At 34.5% G+C, this 17,922-nt stretch overlaps 1 protein-coding gene across 1 annotated transcript in view; it reads left to right on the plus strand.

Annotated features, from left to right (window-relative positions):
- The window catches only part of LOC138704254 (neuropeptides capa receptor-like), a 116,811-nt gene that overhangs the window by 52,664 nt on the left and 46,225 nt on the right, over positions 1 to 17,922 (plus strand). The window contains exon 3 of the mRNA XM_069832128.1: positions 5,697 to 5,927. Coding sequence (XP_069688229.1) covers positions 5,697 to 5,927 — 231 coding nt within the window. The remainder of the gene's footprint in view (positions 1 to 5,696; positions 5,928 to 17,922) is intronic.

Here is a 17,922-nt window from a genome sequence, read left to right on the forward strand (position 1 = left end):
CTTGAATCATAAGAGTTAAACCTCCCCTGATAGAAACCTCAGGGAGTTTTGTGTTATTTTTTGTAGCCTGAATTTCGGTGATCATCGTTCTGCTGTGACTGCAGGAAGAGTGAGAGAAGTTAATTTCTCAGAAAGATGATTTACGATCTCACTTTCACTATCATGTGTGCGAGAGCCTCAACGCTCATCTCTCTTAACGTTGAATTGGCCGTTGCACTGTCGAAGACAAAAATTGATTATGTAGCCTTCGTACTCACCTGACCTAATACCCTGCGATATTTCTCTGTGGGGTACGTAATGGATAATATTTACTCTTTTCCCATGGGAGGAGTTACGCCTTGGATCACAGCTCGTGTTAATGCAATAGATGGTGACATGGTGCACAGATTGTGGGAGGAATTGCAATATCGCCTAGATTTGTGCCGTGGGACTAGAGGTTCATATATCGAGAACTTATAATGTATCTAAACTTTGAGAGATTGCCTGTCTATTAGTAATTGTGTTGCTGTATCATTGATACTTACAGAATTATGAAATCGGAGCAATCATTTTGGGACACGTTATATGAACATGACCAGTGAGGAAAAAACCTCTGTTTTTCCCCGTGGCATATCTCGATTTAAAAAAAGGCATACCCCCTCCTTTACAACATATACAAACATGATGTATCCAATAAATTGCTTCGTGCAGTCAGTAACGCGAATCTTTTAAGCTTAAGCAACATATTAAAGTTCTTAATAAAATAATTTCAAGTAACTTCATTTATTTATTATATTATTTTACAATGTACATTGAGAGTTATCATTTAAAATAATGTTAAGGCTTCTAAGTCTCTTAATTAATTATTAATAAAAAGTGCGACAACAAAATGACACAGTCGCTAAATTGGCAACAATGGCCACCTTAAGCCATTATGTATACTACTACTACTGAAATACTACTCTTTTAAGCATTCCAAGGGTTGACTTATCAAATAAACGTTTCTAAATACACTTTGAATACAGTTCCAGAAGGCTGTGGTTTAGATTTACGAAGCAAAAAGATAGTACTCTTTGCTGTGAAGAAATGTATAAACAATTTTTTACGTATCACATTTTTTTCAGTGACGGTATGTCATTTTTCACTAACGATACGTTTTCTGGCCATAGAAACCAGTGGCAGTATTTCATACAGGCGCATACCGCCTCACTTCCCTCACTGTACATGACCGTCGCAGAATCACTCTAAATCGAACTTCCAGCATATCTGATAATGACTATAAGCATAAAGCAGTGAATTTAAGAAGTATGGACTAGCTAATGTAGAATTAATCATTATTGATTCTTGACAGAATAAGTCAACATTGTTAATCTTGACGGCCGGATAGTTTTGGGCTATTGATACTTTCAACAATATCCTGAACAGCAAGAAAAGAAAACCAGTTGGCTACAACTGAAATATTATACATATATGTACACGCCCCTGTAAACACTAAATACAATAAACAGTGTGAATTTTTTCATGCGTTCAGTAATAAGACTAATAACAAATTTTCTAGACGAAATAACAGTGCTCTACACAATAGAAGGAAGTAAAGTCAAAGGCAAAAGATCAAAAGATGAAATCCAAAATAAGCTGAACCTACTTAGGCGAGGAATTACATCGACTACACAAACTCAGAAGCAATACAAAGTCATTGTGTAACAGATACTGCAGAATAGAAAAATTTGTACACGTACTGGATGAGTTTACGAATCTTGAAATTTTTCTTAAGAAGTCTCATCGGTTGACGAAAATTTTAGACTATCAATTTCCAGTCTATTTAAATACACCCTGATGCAATGTTGACAGCATATCAAACTGGAATCATAATCATAATCGGACATGGAAATTTTATATTGTTCGTAAATTTTCGAAGTATTGCTTGTGATCTATGCTGTCTTCTAATCAGCTGAGGATGGTGTGCATTGCAGTGCCTGTGATATGCGTAGTGCAATGCAAGACTGATCAGTGTAATAGATGTCTGTAATTACGAGTAAATCATGCGTGCTTATATTACGCGTAAACACAATTTACTAAACTGCCTATTAGCACATATTAAGCTATGTTGCGTTTATGTAGTATATACACGTTTGGCTTGACTCGACTTGGCTTATGAGGGCTCAGTCTGAGACGGGTTCATACACTTGGGCTTACATCAGATCATTGTGTGCCATATATATGCGATGATTTTTTTTTCCAAGACCGACAGAAATAATGACATGTAATAACAAATACTTAAAATGTCCTCCAGATGTAGAGATTGCGGTGAGAAATAATGATATACAACAAATATTTCAAATTTTATCCAGAGGTAGAAGCCTGGTTAGAAACAGTGACGCGTAACAGAAAAATATTTAAATTACTTCTCAGATGTAGACAGTCTGAACTGAATTAATGACATGTTACAACAAATATTTAAAATATCCTCCATATGTAGAGAGTCCGGTTACAAATAATAATAATAATATGTGACAACAAATACTTAAAATATCCTCCAGATGTAGAGAGTACGGTTACAAATAATAATATGTAACAACAAATATTTAAAATATCCTCCAAATGTAGACAGTTCGGTAACAAATAATAATATGCAACAACAAATATTTAAAATATCCTCCAGATGTATAGAGTCCGGTTACAAATAATAATATGTAATAACAAATATTTAAAATATCCTCCAAATGTAGACAGTCCGGTAACAAATAATAATATGCAACAACAAATATTTAAAATATCTTCCAGATGTATAGAGTCCGGTAACAAATAATAATATGTAACAACAAATATTTAAAATATCCTCCGTATGTAAAGAGTTCGGTTACAAATAATATGTAACAACAAATACTTAAAATATCCTCCAGATGTAGAGAGTACGGTTACAAATAATAATATGTAACAACAAATATTTAAAATATCCTCCATATGTAGAGAGTCCGGTTACAAATAATAATATGTAACAACAAATACTTAAAATATCCTCCAGATGTAGAGAGTACGGTTACAAATAATAATATGTAACAACAAATATTTAAAATACCCTCCATATGTAGACAGTCCGGTTACAAATAATAACATGTAACAACAAATACTTAAAATATCATCCAGATGTAGAGAGTACGGTTACAAATAATAATATGTAACAACAAATATTTAAAATATCCTCCAGATGTAGAGAGTCCGGTTACAAATAATAATATGTAACAGAAAATATTTAAAATAACCTCCAGTGTTAGACAGCCCGGTTAAAATAATAATATGTAACAACAAATACTTAAAATATCCTCCAGATGTAGACAGTCCGCTTACTAATAATAATATGTAACAACAAATAGGCTACTTAACATATCCTCCAGATTTAGAGAGTCTGGTTACAAACAATAATACGTAACAACAAATATTTAAAATGTTCTCCAGATATAGACAGTGCGGTTACTAATAATAATATGTAACAAAAATATTTAAAATATTCTCCAGATGTAGAAAGTCTAGTTCAAATAATAATATGTAATAACAGATACTTAAAATATCCTGCAGATGTAGAAAGTCCGGTTACAAATAATAATATGTAACAGCAAATATTTAAAATATCCTCCAGATGTAGAGAGTCTGGTTACAAATAATAAGTGACAACAAGTGTTTAGTATGACCTGTTGTGTGTGATCTGCAGTAAAATGTGTTAACTTGTGAAATCCATTAACATTTTACTGAGCTATACTTACTTCTTATGACTTTTAAGCAACGCGGAGGATCATTGCCGCCCTCAATTATGCCCGCCATCTGTCGCTATCCTGAGCAAGATTAATGCAGTATCTATCATCATATCCCATCTCTCTCAAATCCATTTAAATATTATCCTCCCATCTACGCCTGGTCCTTCCCAAAGGTATTTTCCCTCCAGTCTCCCAACTAACACTCTATATGCATTTCTGGATTCGCCCATACGTGCTACATGCCCTGCCCATCTCAAACGTCTGGATTTAATGCTCCTAATTATGTCAGGTGAAGAATACAACGCGTGCAGTTCTGCGTTGTGTAACTTTCTCCGTTCTCCTGTAACTTCATCCCTCTTAGCCCCAAATATTTTCCTAAGAACGTTATTCTCAAATACCCGTAATCTCTGTTCTCTCAAAGTGAGAGTCCAAGTTTCACAACCATAAAGAACAACCGGTAATATAACTGTTTCATAAATTCTAACTTTCAGATTTTTTTGGCAGCAGACTAGATAACAAAAGCTTCTCAACCGAATAATAACAGGCATTTTCCATATTCATTCTGCGTTTAATTTCCTCCCGAGTGCCATTTATATTTGTTACTGTTGTTCCAATATATTTGAATTTTTCCATCTCTTCGAAGAATATACCTCCAATTATTATATTTCCATTTCGTGCAATATTCTGGTCACGAGACAAAATCATATACTTTGTCTTTTCGGGATTTACTTCCAAACCTATCTCTTTACTTGCTTCAAGTATAATTTTCATGTTTTCCCTAATATTTGTGGATTTTCTTCTAACATATTCACATCATCCGCATACACAAGAAACTGATGTAACCCTTTCAATTCCAAACCTTCTCTGTTATCGTGGACTTTCCTAATGCCATATTCTAGAGCGAAGTTCAAAGTAAAGGTGATAGTGCATCTCCTTGCTTTGGCTTTAGCCCACAGTGAATTAGAAAAGCATCAGATAGAAAATGGCCTATATGGACTCTGTTGTACGTTCATTAACACATTTTAATTAATACAACTAGTTTCTTGGGAATACCAAATTCAATAAGAATATTACATAAACTTCTCTCTTAACCGAGTCATATGTCTTTTTTAAATCCATGAATAACTGATGTACTGTATTCATATACTCCCATTTTTCTCCAATATCTGTCGAATATTTTATGGGGGCAGTTTCTTTCCTTTTCTTTCTCTCTTTTTATATATATTTTTTCCTCTCCGAAATTCCTCTACACGTTCATTGCTTTCCAGTATCGTGAAATTTAAATCTAATTTTCCTTGAAACGTCTTTAATTCTGCCAAAAATTTTTCTTTTCCTCGATGATGCAGGCCTTCGTACGCCTTGGCCATGAGCCGATTCATTTTGTAGACGCTCTAAACTGTTTACAGTGTTAAACAAACATCTACAATCACACAAAACGCTGTAAAATGTAACAGTAACTGGAATTTTGCTTAACAGTGGCAATAAAAGCAAAATAATCACTCTTAAAAGTCACGGGTACGGCAATAGTCCACAGAATATTCACATCAACTCACCAAATTTGAAACACAATACCAGTTGTAGTCAATGTATGACAAGAAAACTAGGCGCTTTTCGTGGACTTACCAATTTCTTACTTTGCTGTACCTGGACTTATCAAGTTATTTCCATGTACAGTCATTTTTCAAATCCCTATATATTCTGACTTGTCAGTTTTTCCCCAGTTCAATTACGCCACCTAAAAGTACTCACATTGAGCCATCGAATGGCATCATAATTCAAAAATTAACAAAATTGGACTTACCATGTTTGTTCCCTGTGGTCTTTAAATGTAAACGATTATGTAATTACACTTTTTATATTTTCCACCTAACGAACCCAATTTCTACCAAAAGTAAAACGCTTGTTCCTCATTGTTATTTCTATATACCCATTACAATATTATTTATGTGTGTGATTTATTTGTAGGATCGAACAACCGCCTTCCAGAGTCAGCGTACTGTGGCATGTTGGATCACAACGTGCCGTCTAAGTGGCTGCTCTGCGAACTGAGCGCCTTCCTCTTCTTCCTGGGACCCATGCTGATCATCGTGGTGTTGTACGTGCGCATGGGCCTTACTATTCGCAGCCGTATGATTAAGTTTCCCGGTGAGACCAAACACCTCGACTCCAGGACAAAACCCATCATCAGAATGTTGGGTACGTATAGAAACTTGAGTCTTAAACAAAACGATACACAGAGTGTGTCTAAACTACACGAAGACGATCTTTTTAAAAACACTTTTTGTTAAGGAAAAAATGGGCTGCGACATTTCGTTTCAGTGCAAAATGAGTTTGTCATTAGTTGGGCGATCTTACAAGACAAGATTGAGGGAATAAGTTATTAGAAAATTAATTAATTTAATAAATAAATCATTAATGTTACAGGTATTCATTTGACCCAAAAATATAGAAATACTCAAACAAAGCAAACAAAAAGAAATGGGAAAACATTTATTGCAGTAGCAGTCTGAACCCAATACACTGCGGTCAAGAAATTCTCTCATTTCATGAGCTGTGCAGGTTATGTGTGCTGCAAGATCTTCTACGGAATCCAAATGAGTGCCATACGAGTAAACTGGGAACTTCATGTGGCCCCACAAAAATAAATGAAGTGAAGTCAGGTGAACGCGTCGGCCAGGTAACGGGCCCACCTCGACATATCTAGTGATTGCCGTATTCAGCTGTAAGATGACACCGTACTTCATTCCTTAAGTGGACTGGGGCTGGGGTGGGAGCGTGATACTGAGCTGAGAGAGTAAACAAACTGGGTGGAAACATTAATGACATAAAACCTTGTTGCATTGAAACGAAACGTCGCAGACTATTTTTCCTTAAAACGAAGTGATTTAATAAAGGTTAGCTATCTGAGTCCAAAGTCTGTCGGTCTAATTTAGATACATTCTGTATAATCTGTTGATAAGTTTCAGATCTTAGTTACATTTAATCCTTAAATGATCTTATAATATTTTTATAAAATTACTCATCTAATAGTCACGCATTGTATCAATAAGTTTTAACTCTCTCATAATATGTATAAATTTTCATTTAACAACTCTGAAATTAATTGTTGCTCATCCGTCAATGAGTTTCCAATATTTCACAATACCAAAAAATTGTACATGATCACTCTGGAATAAAATGAATCGTTACCCATTCTGTCAATAGTTTAAACTCTTTCATAGTAACTACAAATATTATGCAATCACTCAAGAATTAATCGTCACATACTCTGTCAACTGGTTCCAATTCTTTCATAATATCCATAAATGTTCACGTAGTCTCTGAAATTAATCGTTGTACACTGTCAACAATTTTCAACTCTTTCGTTGGTGGCCATACATTTTCAAGTATCTCTGGACTTAATCGTCGAACATTATCAACAAGTTCAGAATCTTTCACAATGCCTATTCATAATGACCCTGGAATTGATCGTCAGATACTCTCAACATGTTAAAAATGTTTCACAGGAACCATAAACTGTCATGCAATAGCTTAAAAATTAAACATTACAGACTCTGTCAATAACTTTAAACTCTTTCACAGTCTCAAATACAATATAATTACTCTGAAATTAAACGTAACACATTCTGTGAACAAGTTTCAATTCTTTCACAGTGCTCATAAATATTAATGTAATCACGCTGGAATTAACCTCACACACTTATCAACAAGTGTCCTTTCTTTCATAGCACCAGTAAATGTTTGTGTAATATCTCTGGAATTAACCTCACACGCCTTATCAACAAGTTTCAATTCTTTCACAGTACCATAAATGTTAATGTAATCACTCTGGGATTAGCCTCACATACATCAACAAGTTTCAGTTCTTTCACAGTGCCTACCCATAATTGTTCATATAAGCATTCTGGAATTAATAGTTACATACCCTTTCAAAACTTTTCAACTCTTTCACGATGTCCATAAATTATTATGTAATGACTTTGGACTTAATCGTTAAAAATAATCTGCCGACAAGTTCTAAATCTTTCACGGCATCTATAAATGTCCATGTTATTTATGTGTTTATGTAACTTATGTATATATTAAACAGGATATATCAAGAAGTAAGGTAACTAGTACAACTTGAGTAGAACAAGTAATGATTATAAATTTTGTCTTATATTTTCTATGATTCAGTGCATACAGCGCTTCATAACTTGGTTAGATAATGACATTTACTTCTGAAAAATAAGCATAGAATACAACATATACATATTTTATAAAGTTCATCTAAATGCGTTGACATTATCGACTGTAACTATGATGAACTTTCTTCTTAAATCTATCTTCCACAGACCCACTAAACTGGGCATAAGATATGCGTAATATTATGATTCAATTGTGTTTGCTTCGTCTATACCTGGTGTCGTCATCCTTTTATGTCTGGTACAGAAAATAATGATTTAAACTTTCTCGATGCAATATTACCCATAACACAGGAACACATATGCAATTAGATAGCACTCCATCGCATTTCATACGTCCATATCCATATACCAGCACGATGATTTGAAAGAGAAGACTTATGTCGTGGTCATCATAGTCTCCTGATTTCATGTCCTTTGCAGCTTTATGAAGAAAATAGTTTAGAGCTTCACTGTGGAAGATAGGGATCATCTTGTGTAAAGGATTCATAGAGCTGCAGCAGACATACGACAGCGCAGGTTATGTGACATTTTGCAAAATAAAGTTCGACTGCGTACTGAACCACGCTTGTGCGAGAGAGGATCAATATTTTGAACGTGTAATCTAGTAATCGCACAAAAATAGTTTGTAAGTACATTAGCTATTACACTGAACCCCAACTTCACCTCCTAGTTAGTTAATCCTATATTTGATAGACCATGAATATGAATTTGTATAATATTAAAATGCTGCAATAAATAATAATTTCAAGATATTCCGGGAAATACGCGTTTTCAACATCTCTGATTCCGAAGAAAGTTTGTCGTCTGTGTGTACAGCGATTTCTGCTAAACTACTTGACAGATTGTTTTAAATTTGGTACTTACGAGCCAATCCAATCGGTAATGACGCAAATAAAATATAATTAGTTGTACAAAACTTTATACATAATTTTTATTGAAAAGATACAAAATGAAAATTTATTTGAAATTAATGTTAATAATGTTTTCCTTTCTTGCATAAATGACATGGTATAGACTGTATGTTCGAAAAATGTTTTTGTCAGAGTAATTAGCTCTGTAGGACTACAAAATTACATATCTAATCTAAAACCTCTTCAGACAGAGAATAAACGATCAAACATATACGTACGGATGACTTTGAAATAGTGATATAAATCTAGCCATTACGAAAATAAAGCAAAAGAAATGTTTTATTTGCAAAATTAGTGGATATACGTATAGCTGATATGGAATTATTGCTCCAATTCAAAACTTCTTTAGATAAGCATTTTTTATCTTAAAGATAGTTAAAAAAGTTATTTTGTAAATTATCTAGGAGAAAAAAGATATAGGCTTAGAACATAAAATAATTGAATTCAATCATTATTGTGGAACTTTAAAAACAACCATGAAAATGTAAACAAGAAAATATTTCTTATAAAACAGTAACTGTTCTTTAATTTTGATGTAATGGCAACTTGGATAATGAAAAATATGGATGAAAGTAGATTACAGGCGGCAGAGAGAATATTCTTGAGATTTGTAGAAGAAATTACGAGAGATGATAGAATAAGAAATGTAAATATGAAACAAAAATTAAAGGCTAATGATATTAGTAGTATATTATAAGTTAGAGGAATATAAAAGTATCTGAACTATGTGCACTGCACATGATACCACCAAAAGAAATAATTTGCGGACGTAAAAATGTGCGACGTCCATATAAAATATCGCATGATTAATTTGAAGGCACAGTGTGTTGAGGCTCATCACATGAAGAAGAAGAAGAAGAAGAAGAAGAGGAAGAATGAGGAGAGTAAGAAGAAGAGGAATAAAAGAAGATGATAATTAATGTGAAAATTTCAGCTCTTAAAATAGGTAGGAAGAAGGACTCCATCGTTCGGTACAAATTTCACTTTTCTTCCAAGTATACAGCAAGAATAAAATTTCTTCCTAATCACAAATAATAATTGAAAGATACATAGTTCTATTCGAGTTGGTCGCGTTTTTAGGAAAAGAATTGGCTGTTCTTCATATTCAGTTGTAAATACCACTTTTGTAGTTGGAGGATATAAAATCTTGTCCTCTTAACTGTTTACTTTGATAGTGCTGTTTATTCTCAACGTGTATAAAATATAGTTATAATCTCCTTATAAATCAATAATATCCTTCCGCATGGCTATCAATTTTAAACAAAGACCTACCTTTATTTAAATAGAATAATAACATTATTATTATTATTATTATTATTATTATTATTATTATTATTATTATTATTACTACTACTACAATCTAGTACAATATTCGAAGACCTGTTGCTAGTTAGTTAAAAAGGGCGCGTCAGCATCTATGGCTATTTGCGCCCTTATCTAAAATTCTTTACACAACAGAAACTATACAATAATCAGAATGCTTAAAGAACTAAAAAACGTTGTCACGATTAAAACGAGGTACACAAATGCAGTTTCAACAGGGTGATGCATAAAACATTAGAAAAAACTGACCTTAACTAATATTTAAAAAGAGATAAAATAACAATACAAATGCTACCATAAATAAATTATCTGGCGTATTTCTAAAATACTCGGATGCAAAAGGTCCGAATGTCAAGTTTGTTAAAAAACTTATATACTAAATAACAAGTGTAACCTCCGGATGTAAAGGGTCCGGAGGATAATTAAAACGGGTCAAAAACTAAATCACCCTGTCAAGTCCAGTACTCGATAAAAATCTCAGGACTGCATTTGTACAATTAAAATCATTTCCAAGAGCGTCACGAAGAGTCGGCCGAATTCCATATTGCCGACGGACACGGTCATATTTTCTACAATGTAATAAAAAATGTTCCACCGTAAGTGGAACATGGCATAGATCACACTCCGGCTGAAGCTCGCCACGTAGCAGATGGCCATGTGTCAGATAACAGTGGCCAATCCTCAACCGGGTGAGTAAAACTTCTTCGTGTCGTGAAAGACCTGTTGCAGGCACCATCAAAATGTATAGGCAAAATAGAAATAGACAATCATGCCTAGCACTAGCAATACAGAATGAGGGCTAATTCTAGTCTTCAGTAAGAAAAAAATCTCTATCTCTAATGAAATTTCGACCTGTGTATGAGATCAGTGTCAACTGCACATCTTCATGAATTTTGAGTGCTACAGTGAGTAGCGAAATCTTGTTTAGTAAGCTAGTTATAACGGGTAGAGTGATAATCTTGCTGTCCACACGTTATACTCATGCTGGTTAGATGATCGTTTACCTTTGCTGAGGCACGTGGACGTGAGACCAGCAGTTGGTTGGTAGGTCTTGGCCAGCCATGGGCTGTTGCGTCACGGATTTAACTAATTTAATTTATATTTGTCTTGTAAATAATAGTTCAGGAAAACAAATTAAAATCAAGAACATCATTTTTTTTGTAATAAGCCTATAATAAAGAACTCATTTGTTACGAAATGTGTGAAACGTACAATAGAATATACGTGACTGTTGGAGTACTTTTAGTTGGTTATTTAACGACGTTGCAGAGTGTGCAATTTTCCCAATCTAGGTAGACAAAAATCAAATTTCGAGCTGTTAAACTACGTATAGATGAATATGAATTCATATTCTTTAAAATTTGAAGAATGCTGTGAGAAATAGCTTTCACTATTTTATCAGGAGCAAGCTGTGTTTAGAAGGGTATGAACAACGAGTTCTTTCTAACATATCTCGCTGTGGTTCACTCGTATATAGGCTTATTATGTGGGTGAATAAGTGCCAATTGATAGTGATTTATTGTGATTTGAGACATGTAGTCTGTTCAGATAGGTAGCTTACGTTTATACTAATGTAACTGCAATTTAAATTTTGGGAAGTATTTTTCTTCTTACATTACAGTTTAAATATTACAATTGAAAAATATAGCCTATTTTTTAAAGTTCTCCAAATATAATGTGAGTTATAGTATAGTGGGTCACGTTCGGTTACAACAATTCTTTTACCATTTAATACAGCATCATTTAGAGTGTTAAATCCTTGTTTTAAAGTTTGCACGTTCTTGCGCATTTTTCAGTAATTATTTTTTTTTTCAGTGATAGGGTATACGGTAACGCGGCGAAACTGTTTCACTTTTGGCTTAACAGCATAAAATAATAATGGAATAATGAAGTTTTTAATCACTGTGCGAGTCTTTAACCCTGCAAAACTATTCACATGATATCGAACATCAGGTTAAAAATACATTAGACACATGTTTATCTAACCTTAACAAATTCACCGTGGATCAGCACGCAAATCTAGTAGTTGAACAGAATTAATAACATCTCTGCATTCTAACAGATTTTTATAAAACTTTATACAGCCTTACAAGTGGCACATATTTTTGTGTACAAACTTTCATTACGTTTGCACAAGGAAAACTACCCCTTTATAGCAGGTGCATTTACACAAAATTAATAACTTTTCTCCTATCTAACAGACTTTTATGAAACTTTATACAGACGTTAGAGGTAGCACATACTTTTTGTCTGCGAAGTCTGATTATTTTTCTACAAGAGGAACTGCCCCTTTATAGTGGTGAATTCCTTTATAGTGGTGAATTTAGACAAAATATCTTCTCGTATATAATATATTTTTACGAAACTTTGTACAACAATTAGGCGTACAGGTAGCAACAGATGTAATCAGAGTTTGTACAAAAAATATAGGACTATGCTACCTGTAACTTGTGTACAAAGTTTCCTAAAAATCTGTTAAGTAGGAGAAATGTTAATTTTGTGTGAATGCATCCCCTGTGAAGAGGTAGTTCTTCTTATGGAACCGAAAATATATTTCGTACACAAACAATATATGCTACCTATAACTTCTATACAATGTTTCATAAAAATCTGTTAAATAGGAGAGAAGTTATTAATTTTGTCTAAAATTACCCAGTATAAAGGGGTAGTTCCTCTTACTCAAACACAATCAGAGTTTGTACAAAAAAAGTATGTGCTACCTATAAGCTCTGTACAAATTTTCATAAGAATCCGTCGAAATCTAAAGAAGTTATTAATTTTGTATAAAATCACCGCTATAAAGAATAGTTCCTCTTACTCAAACGTAGAGTGTGTACACAAATAATATGTGCAATCTATAAGATCTGTACAAAGTTTTATAAGAGTCCTATGATGAAGGATGAGTGGAACAGAGAAAAATTCTCTCCGGCACCGAGATTTGAACCCTGATTTTCAGCTCTACGTGCTGACGCTCTAGCCACTAAGCCACACCGGATTCCCATCCCGATGTCGGATTGAATCCTCTCAGTTTAAGTTCCACTCTTGGGTTCCCTCTGGTGGCCTGCCCTCATGCACTGCGTCATAGATGTATGACAGTGGCACAATGTCCATACATGCGCAAAGGTGCACTCGTTATGAGTGACTAAGTGGCCGGGATCCGATGGAGTAAGCGCCGTCTTAAATCACTAAGTGATTATTTTTCGCATATCATATATTATTACGATGTACCGAAGTACATATAATATTTCCGTGGAGAAATTCTGCATCATCATATGATGAAGGATGAGTGGAACAGAGAAAATCCGGGTTCAAATCCCGGTGCCGTCGAGAATTTTTCTCTGTTCCACTCACCCTTCATCATATGATGACGCAGAATTTCTGCACGGAAATATCATATGTAATTCGGTACATCGCAATAATATTTATAAGAATCTGTTGAAATCCAGAGAAGTTATTAATTTTGTCCATCTAGATTAGCGTTTTTGCACACTGTGTGCTGTATCAACTACTAGGTTATTTACCGTCGATGAGATTGTTGATAAGGAGATGGTATTTGGCGAGATGAGGCCGAGAATTCGTCATAGATTACCTGAAATTCGCCTTACGGTTGGGGAAAACCTCAGAAAAAAGCCAATTACGTAAGCAGCCCAAGTGGGAATCGAACCCGCTGCCGAGCGCAACTCCGGATAGACGGGAAAGCGTCTCGGCCGATATTGGAGTTATTAGAACTTGTTTTTGTATCATATGCTTACTTTGCTGTTACTTTATTTTCGTTTCTTCTCCTCTTATTGTAGGACACCAATTCCTGTAGGGGAAGGGACGATTCTGTGAACACACTCACACACACACACACACACACACACACACACACACACACACTAGACAGTGACACATTTTTGGAACTCCTCTAGCCAAGGGACAGCGGAGCGTAGGGATCTCTCCGCAGAGACACACACAGGACAGAATATTAACAGGGGACATCTATCCATACCCGAGGCGGGATTCGAACTCTCTAATCTTCGGACCGCTCCCCATAAGGAAAGCACGCCTTAGACCGCGTACTGTACTACACTGCCCGGAAATTTCCTATTATAAGGGATGCAAATCAATTAAAACGATTATAATGAAATACACAATGTTGGTAATAACTATTTTAATTCGGTAGAGAATACATCTCTATTAACCGAAAGGGTTCAGCGTCGGCTTTCTATGCTGGAGTCCTGGATTCAAATTCCAATGGGTCCGAGTGGAATTTGTGGTATCTCAACTGGCATTCCACCATTGATCCATTAATCAATATCATTCTTCTCACCTTAGCAACGCAACGGGAAAATAATCTAAAATGTTGCTTTTCCTCAGGACATGATTGTGGCGATAGAAATTCACTACATTGATAAACAATGTCAAGATCACTGCATATAGTACTTGAAATAGTACGAGTAGGGTAAAGTTGCCTATTTTCGTGATACCCCTATTCCCGTGATACTTTTTTAAAATTGAATGTCAGTCAAAACTTTGCCGTTCAACAATAGAGCCAGACATCTTTCTCGAAAGAGGGCATCTTTCGCCTACTTTTGAGACATCGGTGAACTTCCTAGCAAGATACCCAATCCCGTGACATTCAGTGAAAAAAGCATATCACGGAATTAGGGATATCACGGAATTCGACAACTTTGCCCTATATTACGATACAAAGGTTGGGAAGTTCTTTTTACAAAATCGAAGAAAGGTTTGAAAAACAAGCAGAGCACTTCACAAACTTGTATTGTACAACATTTTTTGTACGATAATATTTTTTAAAATTGCAAATATAATATACCTATTTTGCATTGGAAATGTAGAACAATATTATTCCAAAGCCTTCGCAAAACTGCATTGTAGTGGTAACTAAGTAAGAATAAGTACACTGTAATGGGTCTATTTCAGTAGAGTTTTATGTGATGAACAATGGTTTCCCTAGCAACAAGTTTCTGTGTGAGAATTCTAACATTCAACGCCTAACACAATAGCAGTAAATAGAGCAAAAACACTATCGTGCAAAAAGAATACAGACACTATACCTTTTAGTTACTTTCATAAAGTAAGGAACCGTAGAAGCATTGGGAGGCAAATGAAGAGATGGGCACGAACAAAAAGTGTGTAATTCACAGGTGAAATAAAAGGAAGTCGGTAACAATATTACGAAACTAAAAACAAATTCATTTTGGGATTATAAAACCAATTTAAAAAGCAAGCTGGTACAGGAAGAGTGGCATGTTGCGACAGATACAAACCGCCACGAGCAGAAATTGACACACGAGTAAACAAATCACGCCCTATTCACACTGCACTCGCGATATAAAAAGCAAAGTTTAATTACAGCTTGACGAGAGTCCATCGATCTACTGAATGCTCATTTCGGACTTTTCAAAACAAGCGTACCGTTTGAATAAATTCCACTATACTGTGCATTATTCAGTAGATTACATTCCTGTTCAACTCCCGTCTAATAGTCAGACAATAAATTTAATGAAACCAATTAGTGACCATCTCAGCTAATAAAGCATAATAATTATATGATGAAGGAGAAGAACCCATATGCTGCAAAATGGCAGTTAGCGGAAAAAATATAACGGAATAAATGGATACATCCAAATGCAATATCAGAAACTAAAACAAATACGTATTCTAAAATTTAATAATTTCAATAAAATAACAATAAATATGTTTAAGACTACACAGAATGGCATGAAACCCAACACCATTCTATGTTTCCAAATCTTTCTCTGTAAAATAAAAATGATGTCAGGATTATCCCTTTATATATTTCACATATTTCTTTATTAAAGTATACATTTTATGTGTTCCTTCATCAAATTATACACATTACGTGTTTCTTCATCAAAGTTTTAAATTTCACTTGTTTATTCATCAAAATTTTACTTTCCATTTGCTTCTTCATCAAATTACATATTTACATGTTTCTTTATCACATTTACAGTTTACTGTACATGTTTTTTCATCATCTTATAAATTTTAAGTGATCCTTCATTAAATTATAAATTTTACATGTTTCTTCATCGAAATAATAGCCTACACATTTTACATATTTCTTCGTAAAATTACACATTTCACGTGTTTCTTGATCAAATTGTGTGCTTCTTCGTTAAATGAAAGATGTTACGTGTTTCTTCGTCAAATTACACGTTTTTGGCGTTTCTTTATTAAATTGCACATTTATCATGAATCTTCATTAAATTACACACTTTCCATGTTTCCTTATCAAAGTACATATTTCTCATGTTTCTTCATGAAATTATACATTTGAAATGTTTCTTCATCAAATTATACATACACCTGTGGAGTAACGGTTAGCGCGTCTAGCCGCGAAACCAGGTGGCCCGGGTTGAATTCCTGGTCGGGACAAGTTACCTGGTTGAGATTTTTTCCGGGGTTTTCCCTCAACCCAACATGAGCAAATGCCGGGTAACTATCGGTGCTGGACCCTGAACTCATTTCACCGGCATTATCACCTTCATCTCATTCGGGACGCTAAATAACATGAGATGTTGATAAAGCAGCGTAAAATAACCTACTAAAAATTATACATATCGCGTGTTTCTTCATAACATTACATGTTATTATAGGCCTATCTGTTTCTTGATCAAATTACACATTTTACGTCTTTCTTTGTTAAAGACATTTGACTATTTTCGTTTTCATCTGTCTATTCGCTTGTTGATTTATTTAAGCATTTATCTTATATTTATTTGTTATTTATCCATTCATTCATCTACTTATTTCCCTATTTACTTTAATATTTTTTGTACTGAATTCGAAGGTTAGCACTACAATCTCTAGAGGACTTATTGTGCCTTAAAAGCTCCTATAGCCGTGATTTTGTAGATATTGTCATTCAGCTTTGTGGTGCCATCTGTCGATTCAGCCTACACGTCTTAAAGTTCCCATGAAATCATGCTACGAGTACAGTGCTCTTCCATTCGCAGAAACCATATTACACCTTATACTGCTGCCATCTGTACGTCAGTCACAGTACTACATCACACCGCACATTTCTGAGTTAATACTATTGGAATAATGATAATGATGAATTGATGGTGAATGTTAAAATAGAAACTGACAGTAGAATGATAGAGGGAAAGAAAGAAATTCAGAGAAGATCCCTCAAGAACCTCCGCCTTGTGCATAACAACTGTGACTCTGCCATCGCGGGTTTCGAACCCTTACTCGTAGTTATTGTAAGCCAGTGAACTGCGAACTGAGGTACAAAGACTCAAATTTGTATTTATTTATTTATTGACTTATTTATTTACTTATTTATTTATTTACTTATTTATTTACTTATTTATTTATTTATTTATTTATTTATTTATTTATTTATTTATTTATTTATTTATTTTTGTTCGTTATAACGTATAAGCTCTATTATTCCTGATTACAAACGTATTGGTTGCCATCACATAATATGTTACAGCCTTTCCCACCAAACAGCAACGATTTTCTCATGTTACATTTAATTTCATCCCTTCGTTGATATGGAGATACTACGGTATACTACAGTACAACGGCTCGTGTGCCACTAGCATCGGCATGTACTGGTGCGCTTCTGTATTTTCACAGCCTCCGCCGGGCCCTAATAGAAAACAAGTAATGATTGCCTGATATAAAACCACTATTTCATTGCACATGCTCCCTGCCAAGCACAGTTATTGCATTGCATCAACACAGTGCGTGCCAGATCTATTACTGTATTTCTGTTTCTTTAGCTTA

Source organism: Periplaneta americana, chromosome 8, assembly GCF_040183065.1.
Source record: "Periplaneta americana isolate PAMFEO1 chromosome 8, P.americana_PAMFEO1_priV1, whole genome shotgun sequence".
In the NCBI taxonomy this organism is placed as follows: Eukaryota; Metazoa; Arthropoda; class Insecta; order Blattodea; family Blattidae; genus Periplaneta; species Periplaneta americana.